Here is a 25,090-nt window from a genome sequence, read left to right as displayed (position 1 = left end):
GCATGACTGCACTATGAATAACACATAACATTATTGTGCACATTCGAATTTAGAACCACCATGATTAATAGGGGCACTCGTATTTCAGGTGTTATATCGCCAGCGTACAAGGATTTTCAAAAGGAACCCAAAGCATGTGTTTTTCATTAGTGTAAAATGAACCCAAAGCAAGTACTACGCGGTTGTTTTCCTACCCTCAGTGAGTATTTTTCTGTTATGAGTCGTGATGAACACACCTAAAACCGCCGCTGGTAAAAACCAATGAAAAGGCACACATTTTGAGGAGGTTTTCAGAACAATTATATCCAGAATTGAACCTTTTTTTCAACTGTTTTTTTTTCGGTATCTTGGTGCTGAATTTAGTTACCCATTTTGAGTACCAATAGCTGTTTTTGACACCCTAAACGAGATACTTGCATATTGCGCCTGGCCGTGAAAAAAAACCTTTTTACTTGCTTTTTGTACGCGGGTGATATACAACTCGAAATACAAGTGACACGCTCCCACTCCACCCCAGTAGACAAACCTCCTCCTTCTGTGACGGCGGGTGAGCATCGCGGAGTTTGACCGTACCAAGAACCAGAACTTGAACAAATCAACATTTCGTCTCCAATGATATGGACTCCTTGACGACAGTAAACTGTGACGATATCTCCACCATTGTATAGATCTTTTTCTGGACTTACAGCGCCATCAGTAGGTTGGTTAAATGGAAAACAACTTGAACCTGTGATGTGAAGAAAATAAAGCGGTTATTTTTCAGAAACTGAGTGAAGTTATGGAATAAAAGAAAAAGAAAGACAATTATCTTGTTAAGTCAACTTCCCGCGAACAACAAGATGACTTCCTAGGAGATGAGATAACAAGATCCTGGATCTCGTCAAGTGGACTTCTTACAGGAACAAGATATGAGATGACGAGATCCTGCATATCGTCAAATCGACATCATAGGAACGAGAAGATGAAATGACAAGACTCTAGATCTCGTCAAGTTGACTCCTATGAACGAGGTAGATACTGCCCAATTTAGGGACCAAAAAACGGACCTTTTTTTCAAAATCAAGAATTTGGACAGAACCATGATACACAACACTTCGATTTGATCATTGAGATGGGACAAACATTTCATTACCTAGTAAACTAGCAAAGATAAATCGTGATAAGTTAAGTAAGAATCGTGGGCTTCCATCCATCTTCCCAGCGGCGTAGATTTCTTTTTGATATGGGGGTAGAGTTGGACAAATATTGGGGGGGGGGGGAATGGAGTTGGACAAAAAATTCTTGAGGTATAGTGAATCCAGCACCTTTTGGCGACAGAATAAGTTTATGGTACAAATGCGCAAAAGTGAAATAAATGCGCGAGAAGTACGCAAAAATTGGCACTCTGAAGGATAAGATTGCCATATATGAAGTTAATTTGGTCAGAAACCCACATACAGCCGACAACATTGGGGGATGATTATATCAGGGTCACGCCCTTAGCAAAATATGGGGGTTAATAATATTGTCGAATGTCAATATTCATGAGAGTGTACATTCAACGTCCAGTTTTCGAAATTGGGTAACTTGTGTTTGGCAGGAGTGAAATACATCTGACTGGGTGTTTTAATTACGTAACGCACAAAGGTTTTGTCATTATTGAATAGCTTCCTAGTGCTGTTTAGTTTCTATAGTAATAATTATTATTATTGTCTTTATTCGTTCGTTTCTTTTCTCTGCACTCATTCTTTCTTCGGGGCCCATCACTCCCTCGCTCTCCTTCTCCATCTCTCCCCTTCCCCCTCTCCCTTCCAATCTCGATCGCTCATCCGCGTCTCCTCTTTTCACCCCACGAACCCTCCTTCATTCCCTCACTTGCCCCTGGTTTTAAATGGATATTCATGATATTAAGAAACCCGTTTGACTTTATTGAATAAGCCTAAAGCCATAATAACAACAATTGATAGAAAGTGACTTATTACCGGTAATAAGTGACTTATTTCCGACTGTGTGAACACGACTATAGAGACATGGACCTATACCTGGCAGCCACGCCAAATTGTTACGGATAATCGATCAGCAACTCTATTCAATTTATTTAAATGAGGCGTCTAAATTAAGGTGGGCGGTAAATAACTGTACATCGTCGGTAAAGTGTGCTTTTGTGTGCTGCACACCCGTGAACTGTATCCTCTCGCACAAGTGGGCACTTTCACATGACTTTCTTAATTAATGGCAGCGCCTCAGGATAGGTCAGTGGGTGTCATGATGGGGCAAGTGGTATTTGAAGTCAAAGCACAGGTTATTTGAAGTCAATCACAGGTTGTTTGAAGTCAAAGGTTTATATGGACAATTCTTTTAATTGCTCCGATAGGGCTTAGTTCAAAGTTGGTGGACATGAATAGGAGCGTTCACGGGCTTGATCTTGTGATCATACTATTGGGAGTTTGCTAGAAAACATGTTTTACCTTCGCAACCTACAAGTTCAAAACGCATGCTGATGTGTCCTTTCCAGGCCGTAGGGACTATTCTGATATAAGACGCTCTAACTGGTGTAGGCAAAAGATTGGTGACAATCGTATTTTGATCAGTATTTCCATCAAATATCTGTGGTAAGGAATAGAAGGATTTCAATATCAATAAAAAACAACTCATACTCGTCCATTTCTATATCTCATTAAAGGTGAACACCGTGCCAGACAGTGGTTTTACTGGGACTCTTTCTGCGACCATTTTAGCCCCAAATGAGGTTTGGTTTGATATACCCTATGGACTGCCAGAGCAATGCTCATATAAGCCGAAATGTTCATGCGTTTTCTAAGCGTTTGAGCCAAACTACCCTGAATTAACTTTTCCAAGCGGGGCCCAGCAAATACAAAACGTTTTAAAACGTTTTAAAGGGTTATATGTTGGTTTTGGGTGTTGGTAAAAACATTTTAATAACATTAAATGCCTGGTTTTATAACGGTCATGAAAATGTTTTAGAGCGTTTTGTATGAAAAACAATACAAGACTATTTTTAAAATGTTGTCAAATGTCATTATAAAATATTTGTTGCAAACATATTTTGTCAACTATTTTGTCCACACTTAAGGGATCGGATAGCAACGTCTGCACAATATTTTTGTAGGACATGAGAGCACATCAGACACACCAAATTGCATTTTGAATACGAGGAATGTCCTTCTGATATTTATTTATTTATTTATTTATTTTTTGAAATAACAAATTTTATGGCCAATTATTAAAATTGACATTATTTTAATTTTATATATTTTTTATTTTTTCAAAACATTTTTTATACTTTTTTACATTTTTTGTTATTCTCATATTTTGTTATATTAAACTAATTCGAAAATATTCCTTGGGTCCAAAGGATTCAGGAAATATATAGTTTGAACTATTTACGACTAATCGTTCTGGAGTTATGAGCAAAAAGGTTGAAGGTCAAAGTTTGGGCTCCACATGGTATGGGTCAAAATAGAGAATTTTCTCCAATTTTGATGAAATGGTTCAAAATGTTTGACTTGTTCAACTTTCAACAAGGAAAGGTTTGCAATACCTGAGATGTTTTGTTACTAGGTTATATGGTGAAACGGGTCAATACCCATTCAGTTCCATTCCCGGAACCACCGCTAGGTGGCAGCACACGACACAAGCTTTGATGGAACACATTTAATTTCTTTCATATGCGAAGACCATGTAATGCTCTGAGATGCCCCAGATATATATGATGTAGCCACAATTTTGACATTGTAGTGCATGGAATGCCTTAGGATGGTTTCAAAAGGGTTGGAAACGCTGATAAATATACGAAACAGCATAGATCTGGGCCAAAAAAGTGCATTTAATCGACAGATCTACTAGACCCGTTACGTCTGCGCGACGTCACGGGTCTAGCCGGTTATAGCCGGGTATAGCCCCCTTCATCTGGCCAGACGTCACCAACGGCATCTATCTCTAGTTCCGAAAAACTCTGGGTAAGCAAGTGTCATATAAATACAGACTATTCTTTTTCTTGATAGCTATTACAGGACTAACAATTTGAGTGCATTTTCAACAAAATTATCTGTTTTGACCTGTGTAGCCCAACTGTTGGCATTCACCTTTTTGCTAAAGCATTCGAAACGATAGGTCGTAGATAGGTCAAACTATATATTTTCTAAATCCGTATAGCCAGAGGAATATTTTGGAACTAGTGTTAACAAACAATGACCCCTGTATAAACTTTGACCCTGGAATTCTGAAATTGCACACAAAGTGCTAACGTTGGCTATCATATTTTTCCTGATAAGTGACCCACACCAAAGTTGATTAATTTTCAGTAGTAACAACATATAGCATAACGTATCCAAAAGAGAGATATTTATAAGACAATAATTATTATTAATATTCTTAGCGTACAAATGAAGACAAAAATTCACCATTTCGCTCTGATTGTTTGTTTGCCGCACAAAGGTCCAATAGTTGCCGTCATTACTGTATTGAACTTTGAATTTGGTCACCCATTGAGGGCAACAAATATCAGCTCGCCCTTGAATTAACACGCCGGTAACCCATGTTGGGCTGCCCAAAGCTGCTTGGATCCATTGGTTGCCGTCTTTGGTCTGTGCGCTCCATGCTCCAGTAGTACCTGTCTGCGCAACGCGGTTCAGACGAGCATTGTTAGCCCCGTGGTAGGTACCGGTACCAAATTCGGTGGAAGCTGTGAGTTGGCTGTCACTTATCCTACCATCCTCTACACCCAGACGTTCTTGGCAAGTGGTTTGACCTAGTATTAGATAAAAAATATATAAGAATAGCATTATTTACCTTGGTAAAGTTTGTTTTGAGTCAGTTATGGTTGCTCCCTGTTTAGCCAATCAGAGGACTACACACGGTTACTTTTTGGGCGAAAAATGCAAAGCATTTTCGTCCTTATTGCGATGGGTTTTGGCATACTTATTTCCTCACAGCGTTGCAGAATAAAAATAAAATAATCGTGCTGTCTATGTAATCAGGAAACTACAGAGGCGATAGTGTATATTTAAATTTGTCATTACTACTTCATGTTGATATTCAAACAGTGCTATAAAGTTGTCTTACCAAGGCATATGTTTGTATTAAAAGAAATAATTGTTTTACAACTTGGATGAACTAGAATTACTTTTATGCAAATCCGAAAATTGCAACAGATATTTTTCATTTCTTTAAGATTTAGCGGTATTGCCAGATTGTACGTACAGTTGGGCTACATTAATAGCCTCATTATAGTTTTATTGATACTGGCAAAATACTTGCCTGTATGTGCTTGTTGTTCTGCTATAGCATATAGAATCTGTTAATGAGACTATAAGCAAACAGTCAATTAATTTATGTCAACATGTCCATTTCACGAGGCTGTGTTTATATAACTGAATTCATTTATACAAACACAACCTTGAGTAAATTAAAGAGAGTACTTAAGAGATCTGGAATGGGTGTTTCGATAGTATTTTTGTGGGACATGAGAGCACATCAGACATATGGAATTGCATTCCTAATACGAAGAATGTCTTTCTGATATCAAATAATTTTCATTTTTGAAAATCACGATGTAATACAAATTTTATGACAAATTATTAAAATTTGATATTTTTCATATTTTTGATATATAACAGTCCTCGAAGTAAATTTTATAAATCTAATGACATTTTCTTAAAGTGTATGTAGCTGGGAGGAACAGCCGGTCAATTGAAAATTTTTGACCTTTTCAATACGAAAGGTCAAAATTTTCAATTGATCGTCGGCTTTTTCATCCCACCTACATACAGTAAAAATCATCATTTGCGAATTTCAAAAAATCAAAATTATTTTATATCAAAAGGACATTCTTCGTATTCAGAATGCAATAATTCAACATGTCTGATGTGCTCTAATGTCCCAGAATAAATACTGTCCAAACGTTCATACCCCATCCCTTAAATGGGGAAACTTAGGCAGGCGATAAAGAGAAAATATATTTACTTTAGCACTTATAGATCCTGTCAATTGAGACTTAATGTCTGTTAAGTGAGGGCTGTTATTTGAACAGTTAAGGGATTAGTTAATAATATTATTCTAATAGGTTCCAGGTGGTGGTCGCAGTGCATTCTCTAAATTCAGTTAATTTCCACCGTCAACCGTATATTGAATGGGATTATTTTGAAATTTTAAAACGCTTGAAATATCACAAACAAATAGGCCTATGTTAATAAATAATATAAATACAAGCTAAAACCGTTGAACCCCACAAAATTAACCGAGTATATTGGAAAATGCCATACGGCCGGGCGGTGTCACAAGTTACCGGCTCTATCATGCCACTCGCCGCCTAACCGAGTATATTGGAAAATGCCATACGGCCTGGCGGTGTCACAAGTTACCGGCTCTATCATGCCACTCGCCGCCTGATAGGTTTCTACCTCTTACAAATGTTATTCGGGTCAAATTTATTGTCAGAACACGGAGATAAAATAGCATTGAAATAGAAATAGATGTATCAAGGACGTTTATACATTAATAAGTAGATGTATCGAGCATGTTACGTTTATGAGCATTAAGACATAGATGTAACAAATTGTTATACGTTTATGAACATTAATAAATAGATGTATAGAGGATGTTACGCTTATGAACATGATTTTCAACATTGTTAACAATATTGCTAGTATGTCAATAAATGAAAGTTCTGTAATTTGTTGAAATTCTTCAATACTAAATTATTTTGAATGTCATCAAATTGTAAATCTCGAGTCACATTTTCGATGTATTAACAACTAGCTATGTAGCAAAGACGTTAACTTCATGTACAAAACATTAACGCTCTTATTTTGTAAACATTGTATACCCATTAGCAAGTAGATGTATATAGTATAACATATGTTATTCGTTTGTAAACACTTTATTTCATAAACATAGGATACCCAAAGCTACTTATTATGCTAACAATGAACGTTCGTTGACTGTTAGGCTAAGTAAACGTTACAGGATAATATGTATTCAAATTCTGCCTCAAGGTTCCTGCTTAAATTTTATTTGGCCCACCTTTTGCCAGTAAATAGGCTGTCATGAATTATCCAGTGTATTTTAATTATACGTGCCCGGGTCTTATCACTTGGTACACAACAGCTCACCAATCTGAAAGCCTGTTTTAATCACAATGGTCAGAATTAAATAGCCAAAATGACCGGGCAAAATGATTAGACAAAATAGGCTACACTGTCCATACACTGAGTAGTGCAAGATCATATAGGCTAAGTACCGTAGTCCTTGTCATTTGAGGTACGTAAAAACATACTCATTATGATCGATGCGAATTATAGAAACAGTTCAAACAATAAAATAACTACACCTTTATCTTGACACTTCCTCATTTGTTCGCCATGTTCCTTTTTAAAGGAATTTTTATTTAAATTAGGCGTCGTAAGACATAATATCGGCTGGTATTTTGATACGTTGCGGAAAACGTTGTTCAATATTATACCCCTATTATAACCCAAGTATTAAACATTTTGTGAAAAATAAATTAAATGTTTATAGTTCTTATGATCTATTTCTATAACACGTTAAGTGGTCTAATCTAGGACTAGTATGTCTTGAATAGGCCTAAAGCATTGTTATCTAAATGTTAATATTCATATATCTTTCAGTATTGATTTGTTTTTTAGTCCGCCTTAAGGTAGCTATGTACTCTCAGATACGCATGTAGTAAAAGTGCCATAACTTTGTAATTATTCACGCAAGACATATAAAAGTATACATTTTTATGAAGGCAAGACATCAATGAATATCAATATAAGTACAGTTTTGGTGTAAAAACAATAATTATGAAGAAAATCACAAAAAAGTGATTTTTTGGCAATTTTTATTCGGTAAAAAATAACAAAAAAACACTCTTTCCAAAAATGTTTGTTTTGCTTTTTTCTTAATCTTGAGGCACCATTCCAAAAACAGTTTTTTTAGTTTTTTGATATTGGCCTTATTTCTATAGATATTGACCATATAAGGCATCAAAATGAACTTTTTAAAATTCACAAACGCCTATTTGCACAAAATGATGCCTAAAATCGGAAATAGACCAAAATATAAAAAATAAGAAAACCGTTTCTTAAATCGATCATGCTTTTTATGATGAGCATAATTGCTTACCTATAGATGCTGTATTTATTGAGTTATCATGTACCTAAACCGCCATTTTACCGAGAAAATGAACATTGAAATAAATGCCGTTGAAGTTTAAAGTGGTCACATTTTGCACTTTGATCGAAGCTTACAGAAGAATGCGGCAGTTCTCGTTTTTCTACCTTACATTACGTTAACATCGGGTAAATCCACAGCCCCTTGAGAAGTTTGGGCGAATCTATTCATATCTTGATGTTTAAATCGGGGGAAAGATCTTGAAAAAATTCACATTTTATAAGCTAAAACGGAGCCATTTGACCGCTAGCTTTTTGTGAAATCAAGTGCTTCCGTGGTGTTTCCATAAGATGCGCCGCGCATGCAGATAAGCGTCGCGTATGCGTAGCGTATTTGTGCGTTACTAAATTGTGCGATACGCAACGCGATGCGTTGTTGCGCGCGTGTACCCTGTTGGTACAAGAAAGATTTTCTTTCCTTTTAAATTTCAAACACGAGTGGAATAGTGAAATAAAATCCTAAATATTGCAGTTGAAGTTTACAAATCTGGATTTTCATTCCTTGTATTTATAAAAAACATAACAAAGTACAAACATATCAAAAAAACTCAATTTCATGAAAGAAACAATGTCTAGAGTACACAGCCGCGTTAAGCAAAGTCATTGTTCATTGAATTTACAAACGTATGACAAAACAGAATTTGGAATTTAAAGAAAATTGGCCATTGGTTATTGCAATAAACATCTGTTGACGAAATGAACAAAAAATTGTTTTTAGCTATCATTCGATATAAACTTTTCTGATTGGATGAAGGAAACTATCACATATGCCGTATTTTCGAATAGTCAACAGCTAGAAGCTCACGCAGCTCTTATGATACTATGTACTCAACCGTATAGTGTAAACACAGACTGTGTAGAGACAAGGTATTGCTAGGCTCACTGTGCTTGGACAAATTTGTGTACTCAGGTGTATCGAGGTGGAAACTGTGCATAGATGCATTTATAAGAGAATCGTTTTGTAGCCAAACCTTTTGATATGCTGTCGCACCACACAAAAGGCATTTTTTAAGTCCTTGTAGATCTATGCGCCAACAAGATCCCAACAGAGTTACTTCATATTTGGTTCATTTAGATGCTCCCAAACAAGTATTACTTGTAATAAATAATTGGTATAATGTTGGTGCATGAGATATTTAGATTTTGTTATGAGACCAACTGAAAGTTTCGAAATCTGTTTTACTTTCCTTGGGATAATGTTGGCGTGTAATTGTCCATTCACTGTAAATGTGTTAATTGTTTCATGGTTCTGGTGGTTTTTTTTTTGGTTTTTTGTTTTTGTCCAAGAAATTTTATCTGATGAACCGAAATCGCCAGCACACTAAACACCTAGGTTTCATTATCATTGAGGTATAGGACTTTTTATTTTTTCGGAGAAGAGCAGATAGGGTAACTACTTGATTATATTTCTACATGTTCATACTACATACTCTGAAAATTTTAGAAAATTTGCACGAGTCCGTTTTTTTAATTTACATTTTGTTCCTAAAATGGGGTTATAGCGCCCTCAACGGGCACTCTCTCCATAGGGCTACATGTAAAGACCAGTTATAGACAAATGGCCCTAAAATAAAACGGACTCGTACATTTTCCTCAAATTTTGCATATGATGTAGATTTAACATCTGGAATGTAATGCAAGTGGTGTCGTTGCTGCTCTTCTAAATTCATTTTAAAATGTCCGCCCCAGACCAAGGTGTAAACATTGGATGTATAGTCAATTTATTTTTATAACAAAAATCCATGACGCACTTGTATGACACCCACCCCCTCCCCCTTTAATATGACTGTTAAAGGAAGGTAGCCTGATATATTTCGAAAATCACATTCTTTTAAACTTACGAATAACATAAACTGCACTGTTGTCCCTTTCAAACATTCGTGCAAAATGAACATGTAAATGTTCCTTGTAAATGTGACTAATTTTATATGGAATTCAGTGTGATACTGGTCTACGGTGTTTTTATTAGCTTTTATTAATGATAATCATCATGGTCATGTAACAAATTGATATCAAATGAGAGATCCTTTTTTTTCTCATTGACATATTGAAATTAGGGATTCCAAATCGGTGTATTTCCAAAGATATCATCAAAATACTGTGGAATTAGTCTCAAACGTGGTATACCACAGTCGAGACTAGTTCGACAGTTGTTTGATGATTACTCCGGAAATACACCGATTTGGAACGTCTAATTTCCATAATTTATGTTAATGAGAAAAATATGAGGTTTCACCTGATACCAAAATCTGTATTTTGATGGGGAAGTGGGGGATGAGGCTGACAATCAGGTTACCCACCTAGTGTACAGTACGGTAGTGCAACTTAAAGACACATTCAGTGATTTGCTCATCCGCAGGATTGTAACAATCATTAAAATTCAGATTTTGGCATATGCTAACATATAGCCTGCAAGTGTTTAAGCCGAAAGCCATGTAATAAAGACAAAATAAGACATTTTACATGAATCTGTAATTTCTCAGTTGCATGTTTTTGAATGGGGCTTCAACATTGTCAATTATACTGCTGTTTTCCTCGTTTGTTTGTTTGTTTGTGTGTGTCACAGTTTTCATTTCTAAAATACCTAATGCATAATGACAATTTGAATAACTTATCCTTCACTTTTAGGCAATTCATACACAATTTTATTTTTTACACCTTGGTTATTTCAATTTTGATCTTGTGCGAAAAGTGACTAGTTTCGCCTGTTTTGTCATACGGTTGTAAATTCAATGAACAATGACATATTTGCATAAAGAGCGCTTACAAATTCATTGTAGAGATGCATGTACATTAAACCAAATGGTCAAATTTGGTGCTTGTAACGCAAAGTTAATGTTCCCCACCATACGATACATGACCAACATACATGTATATTTTCACGTCCATACATTAATATTCCAACCAATGGGTCGCTGGTTAAAACAACCTCTGTATCTTACCTTGTGTCTTTGCAATGACAGTAATTCCCACGATGAATGTTTGGAGGAGGAAAAAACTTCCAGTCCAAGAAGATGAAGCCATCACCATCAAGGAGTTGAAAGTAGCATATGGTTAATAATTATTTAATCTCTCGTCCTATATATCAAATGTACAATAATTGTACAGTTGCTTTTCATATGAACCATCGTGAGTTCTTTTACACCTGAAACATGAGCAGTGAACTTGAACGTGACAGTGTACATATGTATGAACTTATATCCAGGGACTGTGAAATAACACAATGGACCAAAACTACATCATATTTTGATATTGTCATTTATTTTGCAGTTGGTCCATGTGGGAAATCCCGGTACAGCCTGGAATCAAAGGTACAGCCTCCGGTACATCCCCAGTATAGCCCCGATACAGCCACGCTACTGGAAGTACATGTAGCACTGAGCCTAAAATCAACGAAATTAATGTTGGCACACTTTGGCATACTAAATGAAAATCGCCACCCCTCTCCCCCAGTTCAATGCTGATGAAAGCACTTTTTCCATTGGGCTCTCCAGTCTCCCCAACATTGATTGAGGGGGATTGTGGGAGGGGAGGGGAAAGGAGAAGGTTAGTACTTCTCATCAAACATAGTTATACTAATTTTACTGAATTATCAGAGCGGCAATGAAGAGTTGCAACATATTGTCAAGGTGTGCCAACTATTAATTTCGTTGATTGTCTGAGGCGAACGCAAAATATGACATCTAAAGCTCGTTTTTGTCTCATAACTCAACAACAAAATCTCGTATGAACTTCATATTGCACACGATGTGGGAGTAGGCCATCTGCTTTAGAATGGTTATAAAATTGTTGATAAATAAATTGGTTTATTTAGGAAATGGTCACTGAAAACGTCTCCTATGCTAAATCAAAAATGGGAAATCGTATCAAACTGTTATATTTTTGGTAGGCATGGTAGGTACTCTCCTCAGGAACCACTGAAATTGCAGGATGCTTATTTTGTATTACAATAACCCTTTAAAATATACTGCTTAGTGCTTAGCCTAATACTTTTTCAAATCAAAGTCCTGGTAATGCTCTTATTTTGTAAACATTGTATACCCATTAGCAAGTAGATGTATATAGTATAACATATGTTATTCGTTTGTAAACACTTTATTTCATAAACATAGGATACCCAAAGCTACTTATTATGCTAACAATGAACGTTCGTTGACTGTTAGGCTAAGTAAACGTTACAGGATAATATGTATTCAAATTCTGCCTCAAGGTTCCTGCTTAAATTTTATTTGGCCCACCTTTTGCCAGTAAATAGGCTGTCATGAATTATCCAGTGTATTTTAATTATACGTGCCCGGGTCTTATCACTTGGTACACAACAGCTCACCAATCTGAAAGCCTGTTTTAATCACAATGGTCAGAATTAAATAGCCAAAATGACCGGGCAAAATGATTAGACAAAATAGGCTACACTGTCCATACACTGAGTAGTGCAAGATCATATAGGCTAAGTACCGTAGTCCTTGTCATTTGAGGTACGTAAAAACATACTCATTATGATCGATGCGAATTATAGAAACAGTTCAAACAATAAAATAACTACACCTTTATCTTGACACTTCCTCATTTGTTCGCCATGTTCCTTTTTAAAGGAATTTTTATTTAAATTAGGCGTCGTAAGACATAATATCGGCTGGTATTTTGATACGTTGCGGAAAACGTTGTTCAATATTATACCCTATTATAACCCAAGTATTAAACATTTTGTGAAAAATAAATTAAATGTTTATAGTTCTTATGATCTATTTCTATAACACGTTAAGTGGTCTAATCTAGGACTAGTATGTCTTGAATAGGCCTAAAGCATTGTTATCTAAATGTTAATATTCATATATCTTTCAGTATTGATTTGTTTTTTAGTCCGCCTTAAGGTAGCTATGTACTCTCAGATACGCATGTAGTAAAAGTGCCATAACTTTGTAATTATTCACGCAAGACATATAAAAGTATACATTTTTATGAAGGCAAGACATCAATGAATATCAATATAAGTACAGTTTTGGTGTAAAAACAATAATTATGAAGAAAATTACAAAAATGTGAATTTTTGGCAATTTTTGTTCGGTACATCATAACAAAAAAACACTCTTTCCAAAAATGTTTGTTTTGCTTTTTTCTTAATCTTGAGGCACCATTCCAAAAACGATTTTTTAGTTTTTGATATTGGCCTTATTTTTGAGATATTGACCATATAAGGCATCAAAATGAACTTTTTAAAATTCACAAACGCCTATTTGCACAAAATGATGCCTAAAATCGGAAATAGACCAAAATATAAAAAAAAAGAGAAAACCGTTTCTTAAATCGATCATGCTTTTTATGATGAGCATAATTGCTTACCTATAGATGCTGTATTTATTGAGTTATCATGTACCTAAACCGCCATTTTACCGAGAAAATGAACATTGAAATAAATGCCGTTGAAGTTTAAAGTGGTCACATTTTGCACTTTGATCGAAGCTTACAGAAGAATGCGGCAGTTCTCGTTTTTCTACCTTACATTACGTTAACATCGGGTAAATCCACAGCCCCTTGAGAAGTTTGGGCGAATCTATTCATATCTTGATGTTTAAATCGGGGGAAAGATCTTGAAAAAATTCACATTTTATAAGCTAAAACGGAGCCATTTGACCGCTAGCTTTTTGTGAAATCAGTGCTTCCGTGGTGTTTCCATAAGATGCGCCGCGCATGCAGATAAGCGTCGCGTATGCGTAGCGTATTTGTGCGTTACTAAATTGTGCGATACGCAACGCGATGCGTTGTTGCGCGCGTGTACCCTGTTGGTACAAGAAAGATTTTCTTTCCTTTTAAATTTCAAACACGAGTGGAATAGTGAAATAAAATCCCTAAATATTGCAGTTGAAGTTTACAAATCTGGATTTTCATTCCTTGTATTTATAAAAAACATAACAAAGTACAAACATATCAAAAAAACTCAATTTCGCGAAAGAAACAATGTCTAGAGTACACAGCCGCGTTAAGCAAAGTCATTGTTCATTGAATTTACAAACGTATGACAAAACAGAATTTGGAATTTAAAGAAAATTGGCCATTGGTTATTGCAATAAACATCTGTTGACGAAATGAACAAAAATTGTTTTTAGCTATCATTCGATATAAACTTTTCTGATTGGATGAAGGAAACTATCACATATGCCGTATTTTCGAATAGTCAACAGCTAGAAGCTCACGCAGCTCTTATGATACTATGTACTCAACCGTATAGTGTAAACACAGACTGTGTAGAGACAAGGTATTGCTAGGCTCACTGTGCTTGGACAAATTTGTGTACTCAGGTGTATCGAGGTGGAAACTGTGCATAGATGCATTTATAAGAGAATCGTTTTGTAGCCAAACCTTTTGATATGCTGTCGCACCACACAAAAGGCATTTTTTAAGTCCTTGTAGATCTATGCGCCAACAAGATCCCAACAGAGTTACTTCATATTTGGTTCATTTAGATGCTCCCAAACAAGTATTACTTGTAATAAATAATTGGTATAATGTTGGTGCATGAGATATTTAGATTTTGTTATGAGACCAACTGAAAGTTTCGAAATCTGTTTTACTTTCCTTGGGATAATGTTGGCGTGTAATTGTCCATTCACTGTAAATGTGTTAATTGTTTCATGGTTCTGGTGGTTTTTTTTTTGGTTTTTTGTTTTTGTCCAAGAAATTTTATCTGATGAACCGAAATCGCCAGCACACTAAACACCTAGGTTTCATTATCATTGAGGTATAGGACTTTTTATTTTTTCGGAGAAGAGCAGATAGGGTAACTACTTGATTATATTTCTACATGTTCATACTACATACTCTGAAAATTTTAGAAAATTTGCACGAGTCCGTTTTTTTAATTTACATTTTGTTCCTAAAATGGGGTTATAGCGCCCTCAACGGGCACTCTCTCCATAGGGCTACATGTAAAGACCAGTTATAGACAAATGGCCCTAAAATAAAACGGACTCGTACATTTTTCCTCAAATTTTGCATATGATGTAGATTTAACATCTGGAATGTAATGCAAGTGGTGTCGTTGCTGCTCTTCTAAATTCATTTTAAAATGTCCGCCCCAGACCAAGGTGTAAACATTGGATGTATAGTCAATTTATTTTTATAACAAAAATCCATGACGCACTTGTATGACACCCACCCCCTCCCCCTTTAATATGACTGTTAAAGGAAGGTAGCCTGATATATTTCGAAAATCACATTCTTTTAAACTTACGAATAACATAAACTGCACTGTTGTCCCTTTCAAACATTCGTGCAAAATGAACATGTAAATGTTCCTTGTAAATGTGACTAATTTTATATGGAATTCAGTGTGATACTGGTCTACGGTGTTTTTATTAGCTTTTATTAATGATAATCATCATGGTCATGTAACAAATTGATATCAAATGAGAGATCCTTTTTTTTCTCATTGACATATTGAAATTAGGGATTCCAAATCGGTGTATTTCCAAAGATATCATCAAAATACTGTGGAATTAGTCTCAAACGTGGTATACCACAGTCGAGACTAGTTCGACAGTTGTTTGATGATTACTCCGGAAATACACCGATTTGGAACGTCTAATTTCCATAATTTATGTTAATGAGAAAAATATGAGGTTTCACCTGATACCAAAATCTGTATTTTGATGGGGAAGTGGGGGATGAGGCTGACAATCAGGTTACCCACCTAGTGTACAGTACGGTAGTGCAACTTAAAGACACATTCAGTGATTTGCTCATCCGCAGGATTGTAACAATCATTAAAATTCAGATTTTGGCATATGCTAACATATAGCCTGCAAGTGTTTAAGCCGAAAGCCATGTAATAAAGACAAAATAAGACATTTTACATGAATCTGTAATTTCTCAGTTGCATGTTTTTGAATGGGGCTTCAACATTGTCAATTATACTGCTGTTTTCCTCGTTTGTTTGTTTGTTTGTGTGTGTCACAGTTTTCATTTCTAAAATACCTAATGCATAATGACAATTTGAATAACTTATCCTTCACTTTTAGGCAATTCATACACAATTTTATTTTTTACACCTTGGTTATTTCAATTTTGATCTTGTGCGAAAAGTGACTAGTTTCGCCTGTTTTGTCATACGGTTGTAAATTCAATGAACAATGACATATTTGCATAAAGAGCGCTTACAAATTCATTGTAGAGATGCATGTACATTAAACCAAATGGTCAAATTTGGTGCTTGTAACGCAAAGTTAATGTTCCCCACCATACGATACATGACCAACATACATGTATATTTTCACGTCCATACATTAATATTCCAACCAATGGGTCGCTGGTTAAAACAACCTCTGTATCTTACCTTGTGTCTTTGCAATGACAGTAATTCCCACGATGAATGTTTGAGGAGGAAAAACTTCCAGTCCAAGAAGATGAAGCCATCACCATCAAGGAGTTGAAAGTAGCATATGGTTAATAATTATTTAATCTCTCGTCCTATATATCAAATGTACAATAATTGTACAGTTGCTTTTCATATGAACCATCGTGAGTTCTTTTACACCTGAAACATGAGCAGTGAACTTGAACGTGACAGTGTACATATGTATGAACTTATATCCAGGGACTGTGAAATAACACAATGGACCAAAACTACATCATATTTTGATATTGTCATTTATTTTGCAGTTGGTCCATGTGGGGAAATCCCGGTACAGCCTGGAATCAAAGGTACAGCCTCCGGTACATCCCCGGTATAGCCCCGATACAGCCACGCTACTGGAAGTACATGTAGCACTGAGCCTAAAATCAACGAAATTAATGTTGGCACACTTTGGCATACTAAATGAAAATCGCCACCCCTCTCCCCCAGTTCAATGCTGATGAAAGCACTTTTTCCATTGGGCTCTCCAGTCTCCCCAACATTGATTGAGGGGGATTGTGGGAGGGGAGGGGAAAGGAGAAGGTTAGTACTTCTCATCAAACATAGTTATACTAATTTTACTGAATTATCAGAGCGGCAATGAAGAGTTGCAACATATTGTCAAGGTGTGCCAACTATTAATTTCGTTGATTGTCTGAGGCGAACGCAAAATATGACATCTAAAGCTCGTTTTTGTCTCATAACTCAACAACAAAATCTCGTATGAACTTCATATTGCACACGATGTGGGAGTAGGCCATCTGCTTTAGAATGGTTATAAAATTGTTGATAAATAAATTGGTTTATTTAGGAAATGGTCACTGAAAACGTCTCCTATGCTAAATCAAAATGGGAAATCGTATCAAACTGTTATATTTTTGGTAGGCATGGTAGGTACTCTCCTCAGGAACCACTGAAATTGCAGGATGCTTATTTTGTATTACAATAACCCCTTTAAAATATACTGCTTAGTGCTTAGCCTAATACTTTTTCAAATCAAAGTCCTGGTAATGCTCTTATTTTGTAAACATTGTATACCCATTAGCAAGTAGATGTATATAGTATAACATATGTTATTCGTTTGTAAACACTTTATTTCATAAACATAGGATACCCAAAGCTACTTATTATGCTAACAATGAACGTTCGTTGACTGTTAGGCTAAGTAAACGTTACAGGATAATATGTATTCAAATTCTGCCTCAAGGTTCCTGCTTAAATTTTATTTGGCCCACCTTTTGCCAGTAAATAGGCTGTCATGAATTATCCAGTGTATTTTAATTATACGTGCCCGGGTCTTATCACTTGGTACACAACAGCTCACCAATCTGAAAGCCTGTTTTAATCACAATGGTCAGAATTAAATAGCCAAAATGACCGGGCAAAATGATTAGACAAAATAGGCTACACTGTCCATACACTGAGTAGTGCAAGATCATATAGGCTAAGTACCGTAGTCCTTGTCATTTGAGGTACGTAAAAACATACTCATTATGATCGATGCGAATTATAGAAACAGTTCAAACAATAAAATAACTACACCTTTATCTTGACACTTCCTCATTTGTTCGCCATGTTCCTTTTTAAAGGAATTTTTATTTAAATTAGGCGTCGTAAGACATAATATCGGCTGGTATTTTGATACGTTGCGGAAAACGTTGTTCAATATTATACCCTATTATAACCCAAGTATTAAACATTTTGTGAAAAATAAATTAAATGTTTATAGTTCTTATGATCTATTTCTATAACACGTTAAGTGGTCTAATCTAGGACTAGTATGTCTTGAATAGGCCTAAAGCATTGTTATCTAAATGTTAATATTCATATATCTTTCAGTATTGATTTGTTTTTTTAGTCCGCCTTAAGGTAGCTATGTACTCTCAGATACGCATGTAGTAAAAGTGCCATAACTTTGTAATTATTCACGCAAGACATATAAAAGTATACATTTTTATGAAGGCAAGACATCAATGAATATCAATATAAGTACAGTTTTGGTGTAAAAACAATAATTATGAAGAAAATTACAAAAAAGTGAATTTTTGGCAATTTTTGTTCGGTACATCATAACAAAAAAACACTCTTTCCAAAAATGTTTGTTTTGCTTTTTTCTTAATCTTGAGGCACCATTCCAAAAACGATTTTTTTAGTTTTTTGATATTGGCCTTATTTTTTGAGATATTGACCATATAAGGCATCAAAATGAACTTTTAAAATTCACAAACGCCTATTTGCACAAAATGATGCCTAAAATCGGAAATAGACCAAAATATAAAAAATAAGAAAACCGTTTCTTAAATCGATCATGCTTTTTATGATGAGCATAATTGCTTACCTATAGATGCTGTATTTATTGAGTTATCATGTACCTAAACCGCCATTTTACCGAGAAAATGAACATTGAAATAAATGCCGTTGAAGTTTAAAGTGGTCACATTTTGCACTTTGATCGAAGCTTACAGAAGAATGCGGCAGTTCTCGTTTTTCTACCTTACATTACGTTAACATCGGGTAAATCCACAGCCCCTTGAGAAGTTTGGGCGAATCTATTCATATCTTGATGTTTAAATCGGGGGAAAGATCTTGAAAAAATTCACATTTTATAAGCTAAAACGGAGCCATTTGACCGCTAGCTTTTTGTGAAATCAGTGCTTCCGTGGTGTTTCCATAAGATGCGCCGCGCATGCAGATAAGCGTCGCGTATGCGTAGCGTATTTGTGCGTTACTAAATTGTGCGATACGCAACGCGATGCGTTGTTGCGCGCGTGTACCCTGCTGGTACAAGAAAGATTTTCTTTCCTTTTAAATTTCAAACACGAGTGGAATAGTGAAATAAAATCCCTAAATATTGCAGTTGAAGTTTACAAATCTGGATTTTCATTCCTTGTATTTATAAAAAACATAACAAAGTACAAACATATCAAAAAAACTCAATTTCGCGAAAGAAACAATGTCTAGAGTACACAGCCGCGTTAAGCAAAGTCATTGTTCATTGAATTTACAAACGTATGACAAAACAGAATTTGGAATTTAAAGAAAATTGGCCATTGGTTATTGCAATAAACATCTGTTGACGAAATGAACAAAAATTGTTTTTAGCTATCATTCGATATAAACTTTTCTGATTGGATGAAGGAAACTATCACATATGCCGTATTTTCGAATAGTCAACAGCTAGAAGCTCACGCAGCTCTTATGATACTATGTACTCAACCGTATAGTGTAAACACAGACTGTGTAGAGACAAGGTATTGCTAGGCTCACTGTGCTTGGACAAATTTGTGTACTCAGGTGTATCGAGGTGGAAACTGTGCATAGATGCATTTATAAGAGAATCGTTTTGTAGCCAAACCTTTTGATATGCTGTCGCACCACACAAAAGGCATTTTTTAAGTCCTTGTAGATCTATGCGCCAACAAGATCCCAACAGAGTTACTTCATATTTGGTTCATTTAGATGCTCCCAAACAAGTATTACTTGTAATAAATAATTGGTATAATGTTGGTGCATGAGATATTTAGATTTTGTTATGAGACCAACTGAAAGTTTCGAAATCTGTTTTACTTTCCTTGGGATAATGTTGGCGTGTAATTGTCCATTCACTGTAAATGTGTTAATTGTTTCATGGTTCTGGTGGTTTTTTTTTGGTTTTTGTTTTTGTCCAAGAAATTTTATCTGATGAACCGAAATCGCCAGCACACTAAACACCTAGGTTTCATTATCATTGAGGTATAGGACTTTTTATTTTTTCGGAGAAGAGCAGATAGGGTAACTACTTGATTATATTTCTACATGTTCATACTACATACTCTGAAAATTTTAGAAAATTTGCACGAGTCCGTTTTTTTTAATTTACATTTTTGTTCCTAAAATGGGGGTTATAGCGCCCTCAACGGGCACTCTCTCCATAGGGCTACATGTAAAGACCAGTTATAGACAAATGGCCCTAAAATAAAACGGACTCGTACATTTTTCCTCAAATTTTGCATATGATGTAGATTTAACATCTGGAATGTAATGCAAGTGGTGTCGTTGCTGCTCTTCTAAATTCATTTTTAAAATGTCCGCCCCAGACCAAGGTGTAAACATTGGATGTATAGTCAATTTATTTTTATAACAAAAATCCATGACGCACTTGTATGACACCCACCCCCTCCCCCTTTAATATGACTGTTAAAGGAAGGTAGCCTGATATATTTCGAAAATCACATTCTTTTAAACTTACGAATAACATAAACTGCACTGTTGTCCCTTTCAAACATTCGTGCAAAATGAACATGTAAATGTTCCTTGTAAATGTGACTAATTTTATATGGAATTCAGTGTGATACTGGTCTACGGTGTTTTTATTAGCTTTTATTAATGATAATCATCATGGTCATGTAACAAATTGATATCAAATGAGAGATCCTTTTTTTTCTCATTGACATATTGAAATTAGGGATTCCAAATCGGTGTATTTCCAAAGATATCATCAAAATACTGTGGAATTAGTCTCAAACGTGGTATACCACAGTCGAGACTAGTTCGACAGTTGTTTGATGATTACCCGGAAATACACCGATTTGGAAACGTCTAATTTCCATAATTTATGTTAATGAGAAAAATATGAGGTTTCACCTGATACCAAAATCTGTATTTTGATGGGGAAGTGGTGGATGAGGCTGACAATCAGGTTACCCACCTAGTGTACAGTACGGTAGTGCAACTTAAAGACACATTCAGTGATTTGCTCATCCGCAGGATTGTAACAATCATTAAAATTCAGATTTTGGCATATGCTAACATATAGCCTGCAAGTGTTTAAGCCGAAAGCCATGTAATAAAGACAAAATAAGACATTTTACATGAATCTGTAATTTCTCAGTTGCATGTTTTTGAATGGGGCTTCAACATTGTCAATTATACTGCTGTTTTCCTCGTTTGTTTGTTTGTTTGTGTGTGTCACAGTTTTCATTTCTAAAATACCTAATGCATAATGACAATTTGAATAACTTATCCTTCACTTTTAGGCAATTCATACACAATTTTATTTTTTACACCTTGGTTATTTCAATTTTGATCTTGTGCGAAAAGTGACTAGTTTCGCCTGTTTTGTCATACGGTTGTAAATTCAATGAACAATGACATATTTGCATAAAGAGCGCTTACAAATTCATTGTAGAGATGCATGTACATTAAACCAAATGGTCAAATTTGGTGCTTGTAACGCAAAGTTAATGTTCCCCACCATACGATACATGACCAACATACATGTATATTTTCACGTCCATACATTAATATTCCAACCAATGGGTCGCTGGTTAAAACAACCTCTGTATCTTACCTTGTGTCTTTGCAATGACAGTAATTCCCACGATGAATGTTTGAGGAGGAAAAAACTTCCAGTCCAAGAAGATGAAGCCATCACCATCAAGGAGTTGAAAGTAGCATATGGTTAATAATTATTTAATCTCTCGTCCTATATATCAAATGTACAATAATTGTACAGTTGCTTTTCATATGAACCATCGTGAGTTCTTTTACACCTGAAACATGAGCAGTGAACTTGAACGTGACAGTGTACATATGTATGAACTTATATCCAGGGACTGTGAAATAACACAATGGACCAAAACTACATCATATTTTGATATTGTCATTTATTTTGCAGTTGGTCCATGGGGAAATCCGGTACAGCCTGGAATCAAAGGTACAGCCTCCGGTACATCCCCGGTATAGCCCCGATACAGCCACGCTACTGGAAGTACATGTAGCACTGAGCCTAAAATCAACGAAATTAATGTTGGCACACTTTGGCATACTAAATGAAAATCGCCACCCCTCTCCCCCAGTTCAATGCTGATGAAAGCACTTTTTCCATTGGGCTCTCCAGTCTCCCCAACATTGATTGAGGGGGATTGTGGGAGGGGAGGGGAAAGGAGAAGGTTAGTACTTCTCATCAAACATAGTTATACTAATTTTACTGAATTATCAGAGCGGCAATGAAGAGTTGCAACATATTGTCAAGGTGTGCCAACTATTAATTTCGTTGATTGTCTGAGGCGAACGCAAAATATGACATCTAAAGCTCGTTTTTGTCTCATAACTCAACAACAAAATCTCGTATGAACTTCATATTGCACACGATGTGGGAGTAGGCCATCTGCTTTAGAATGGTTATAAAATTGTTGATAAATAAATTGGTTTATTTAGGAAATGGTCACTGAAAACGTCTCCTATGCTAAATCAAAAATGGGAAATCGTATCAAACTGTTATATTTTTGGTAGGCATGGTAGGTACTCTCCTCAGGAACCACTGAAATTGCAGGATGCTTATTTTGTATTACAATAACCCCTTTAAAATATACTGCTTAGTGCTTAGCCTAATACTTTTTCAAATCAAAGTCCTGGTAATGTCAGGTGTGTACATGAGAATATCGTGTGACGAATGCGGGTCATTTCGACTCTTCCAATCCGACGTTCCAAAAGTTCCGTTATTCTAAAGTTTCACTTTTTAGAAAACACGAATGTTTGGTATACCGAAAAAGGCATGTAAACTTGAGACGGGAATCCGTGTCACGTAGGACATGTAGGATTGGGCCGTCGTTTGCAGTCAAACTAAACGTATACACGGAAACCGGGCTTACTCCCAAACATAAACATGTATTTAAAACGTTATAAACGTGTTATAAACGATTTTTTTTGGTCAACAAAAGATATTTTGTCAAAACTTGTTTCTAAAAATGTTTTTGAACGTTTCTAAATGTTATTAAAACGTTTTATACCGTTTATCAACCCGACATTTAAACCTTCTGTTCATTTGAGGTTGAGATCATGTATATATAAAAACTCACATGCATTATTAAATTTCTATTTACATGCAATTTTGTAATTTTCATACATTTCCAGCATGTTGTATCGGTCATCTCAGCTACGCATGCGTAGATTGTTGTTTGAGTTGCATCAGTAATCATTGACCAATCATCGTGAAGTTTGTAAGAAGAAGTACCAAAGAAGGTATGATGAAGAACCGTAAAAAGCCCGGGGGAGGCACTCCCTATCTGAAATGGCAGGGATGTGCCTCGGCCATGTTAAAAGTAGGGGCATTCAGGTCAAATGTATAATTGCAAAAATATGGGGTCATTCAGTACACAACCTGAATAAAAATGGGGTCATTTGGTATGAAACTTTGAAAAAAGGATGGTCATTGGGGTAACAAAAAGTAAAATGGGAGTCATTGAGTACAGGATTGCCAAAAGAGTATCATTAAGTACACATAAATAAGTGCCAAACTGCGTAAAAACAACTTGGCCACCTTGGAAATGTGAAAAATCTCATGGAGGAGAACACAAATACCACCTAAATTTGGGAATTAAAATGAGGGTCATTGGGTATAGCAGGAAATAGAAAAAGGGGGTCTATCCCGAGGCACATGATGCATATCTGTCATGGAAGTACCCCCCCCCCCCCCGGGTAAAAAGCTTAAAGACATTGACAAATATAATGGGGTAGTTTACATCAACAAAGATCTTACCGTTCTCAGATCGAAAATGCTCTCGTATCTGAAATCTGCGCCTGGAGTTTCTCGGGTAAGCGCTAACAATGGCAAAATTTTTGCAATATAAGAAACGCCAAGTTGATCATAGTTGAAAGTCCAGATGACCTATTTGAAGTTGGATATGAAGAGATCAAACACGAGAGACTGGGTCTCACCAAATATACATCAGCAACCCGCACATATAAAGACAACGCCGAGAGCCAATATACTGAACATAATAACTGTACAAACATTCATCAATGTGATAATTCTACTTCGTTTGATCATAACTATGCTGTATCATCGTCAATCAGTTTCTCACTTCTAAACATTTGTGGACTAGCATCAAAAGTGAAACTACAGATTTTGTTGACTTTATCAAAGCTAATGATATATTTATCGCAGTTGAAACTAAATTAAATGATCTTGACTTGCCAAACGTCCAGATTAATAACCATAAACTCTTTGTATATTACATGTATAATAAACATAAATCTGGTGGTGTGGCCATTTACTTTCGACACTCTTTTGCAAAACATGTTAAATTATAAAATAATCAAAGCGATAATTCCCTTTTGCTATTATGTGATAAAGAACTCATAGGATTCCAATTTTTACTTTGTGTTGTATATATACCACCTGAGACCTCGCATTATTCAAATATTGAACTTTTCGATCACCTCGAGGAGGAAATTGTTTCTTTCAGTTCACCTATAAATAGCAATAACATTCCTATAGCAATAACATTCCTATCTTAATCAATGCATGGTGCGGTGATTTGAATGCCTTTATTTGTAACTTTATTTGTGTTTAACTTGGATGTTGATTTCTCTAACAATATCGCTGATATTTACTAAAAACACATGCCTTTCCCCAGTCTTTTTTCCCATTTGGCTCTCCATACTTTGCCTGCTGTTATCAGACGATGGTGGACTACATTATTCAATGTGGCAACAGCCAAAAGCGTAAACAAAACAGACAATATGACGGCAACACTGCCTGCAC

At 35.7% G+C, this 25,090-nt stretch overlaps 1 protein-coding gene across 1 annotated transcript in view; it reads right to left on the bottom strand.

Moving 5' to 3' along the window:
* The window catches only part of LOC140140998 (uncharacterized), a 29,743-nt gene extending 18,404 nt beyond the window's left edge, over positions 1-11,339 (bottom strand). Inside the window, exons 1-4 of the mRNA XM_072162773.1 lie at positions 11,117-11,339; positions 4,404-4,750; positions 2,448-2,586; positions 527-727 (exon numbers count right to left, since the gene is read on the bottom strand). Of these exons, the coding sequence (XP_072018874.1) occupies positions 527-727; positions 2,448-2,586; positions 4,404-4,750; positions 11,117-11,204 (775 nt within the window). The 5' untranslated portion in view covers positions 11,205-11,339. The remainder of the gene's footprint in view (positions 1-526; positions 728-2,447; positions 2,587-4,403; positions 4,751-11,116) is intronic.
* Between the last annotated feature and the right edge of the window lie 13,751 nt (positions 11,340-25,090).

Source organism: Amphiura filiformis, chromosome 19 (genome assembly GCF_039555335.1).
Source record: "Amphiura filiformis chromosome 19, Afil_fr2py, whole genome shotgun sequence".
NCBI classification, from domain to species: Eukaryota; Metazoa; Echinodermata; class Ophiuroidea; order Amphilepidida; family Amphiuridae; genus Amphiura; species Amphiura filiformis.
This window is presented reverse-complemented; position numbering and strand designations above follow the sequence as displayed.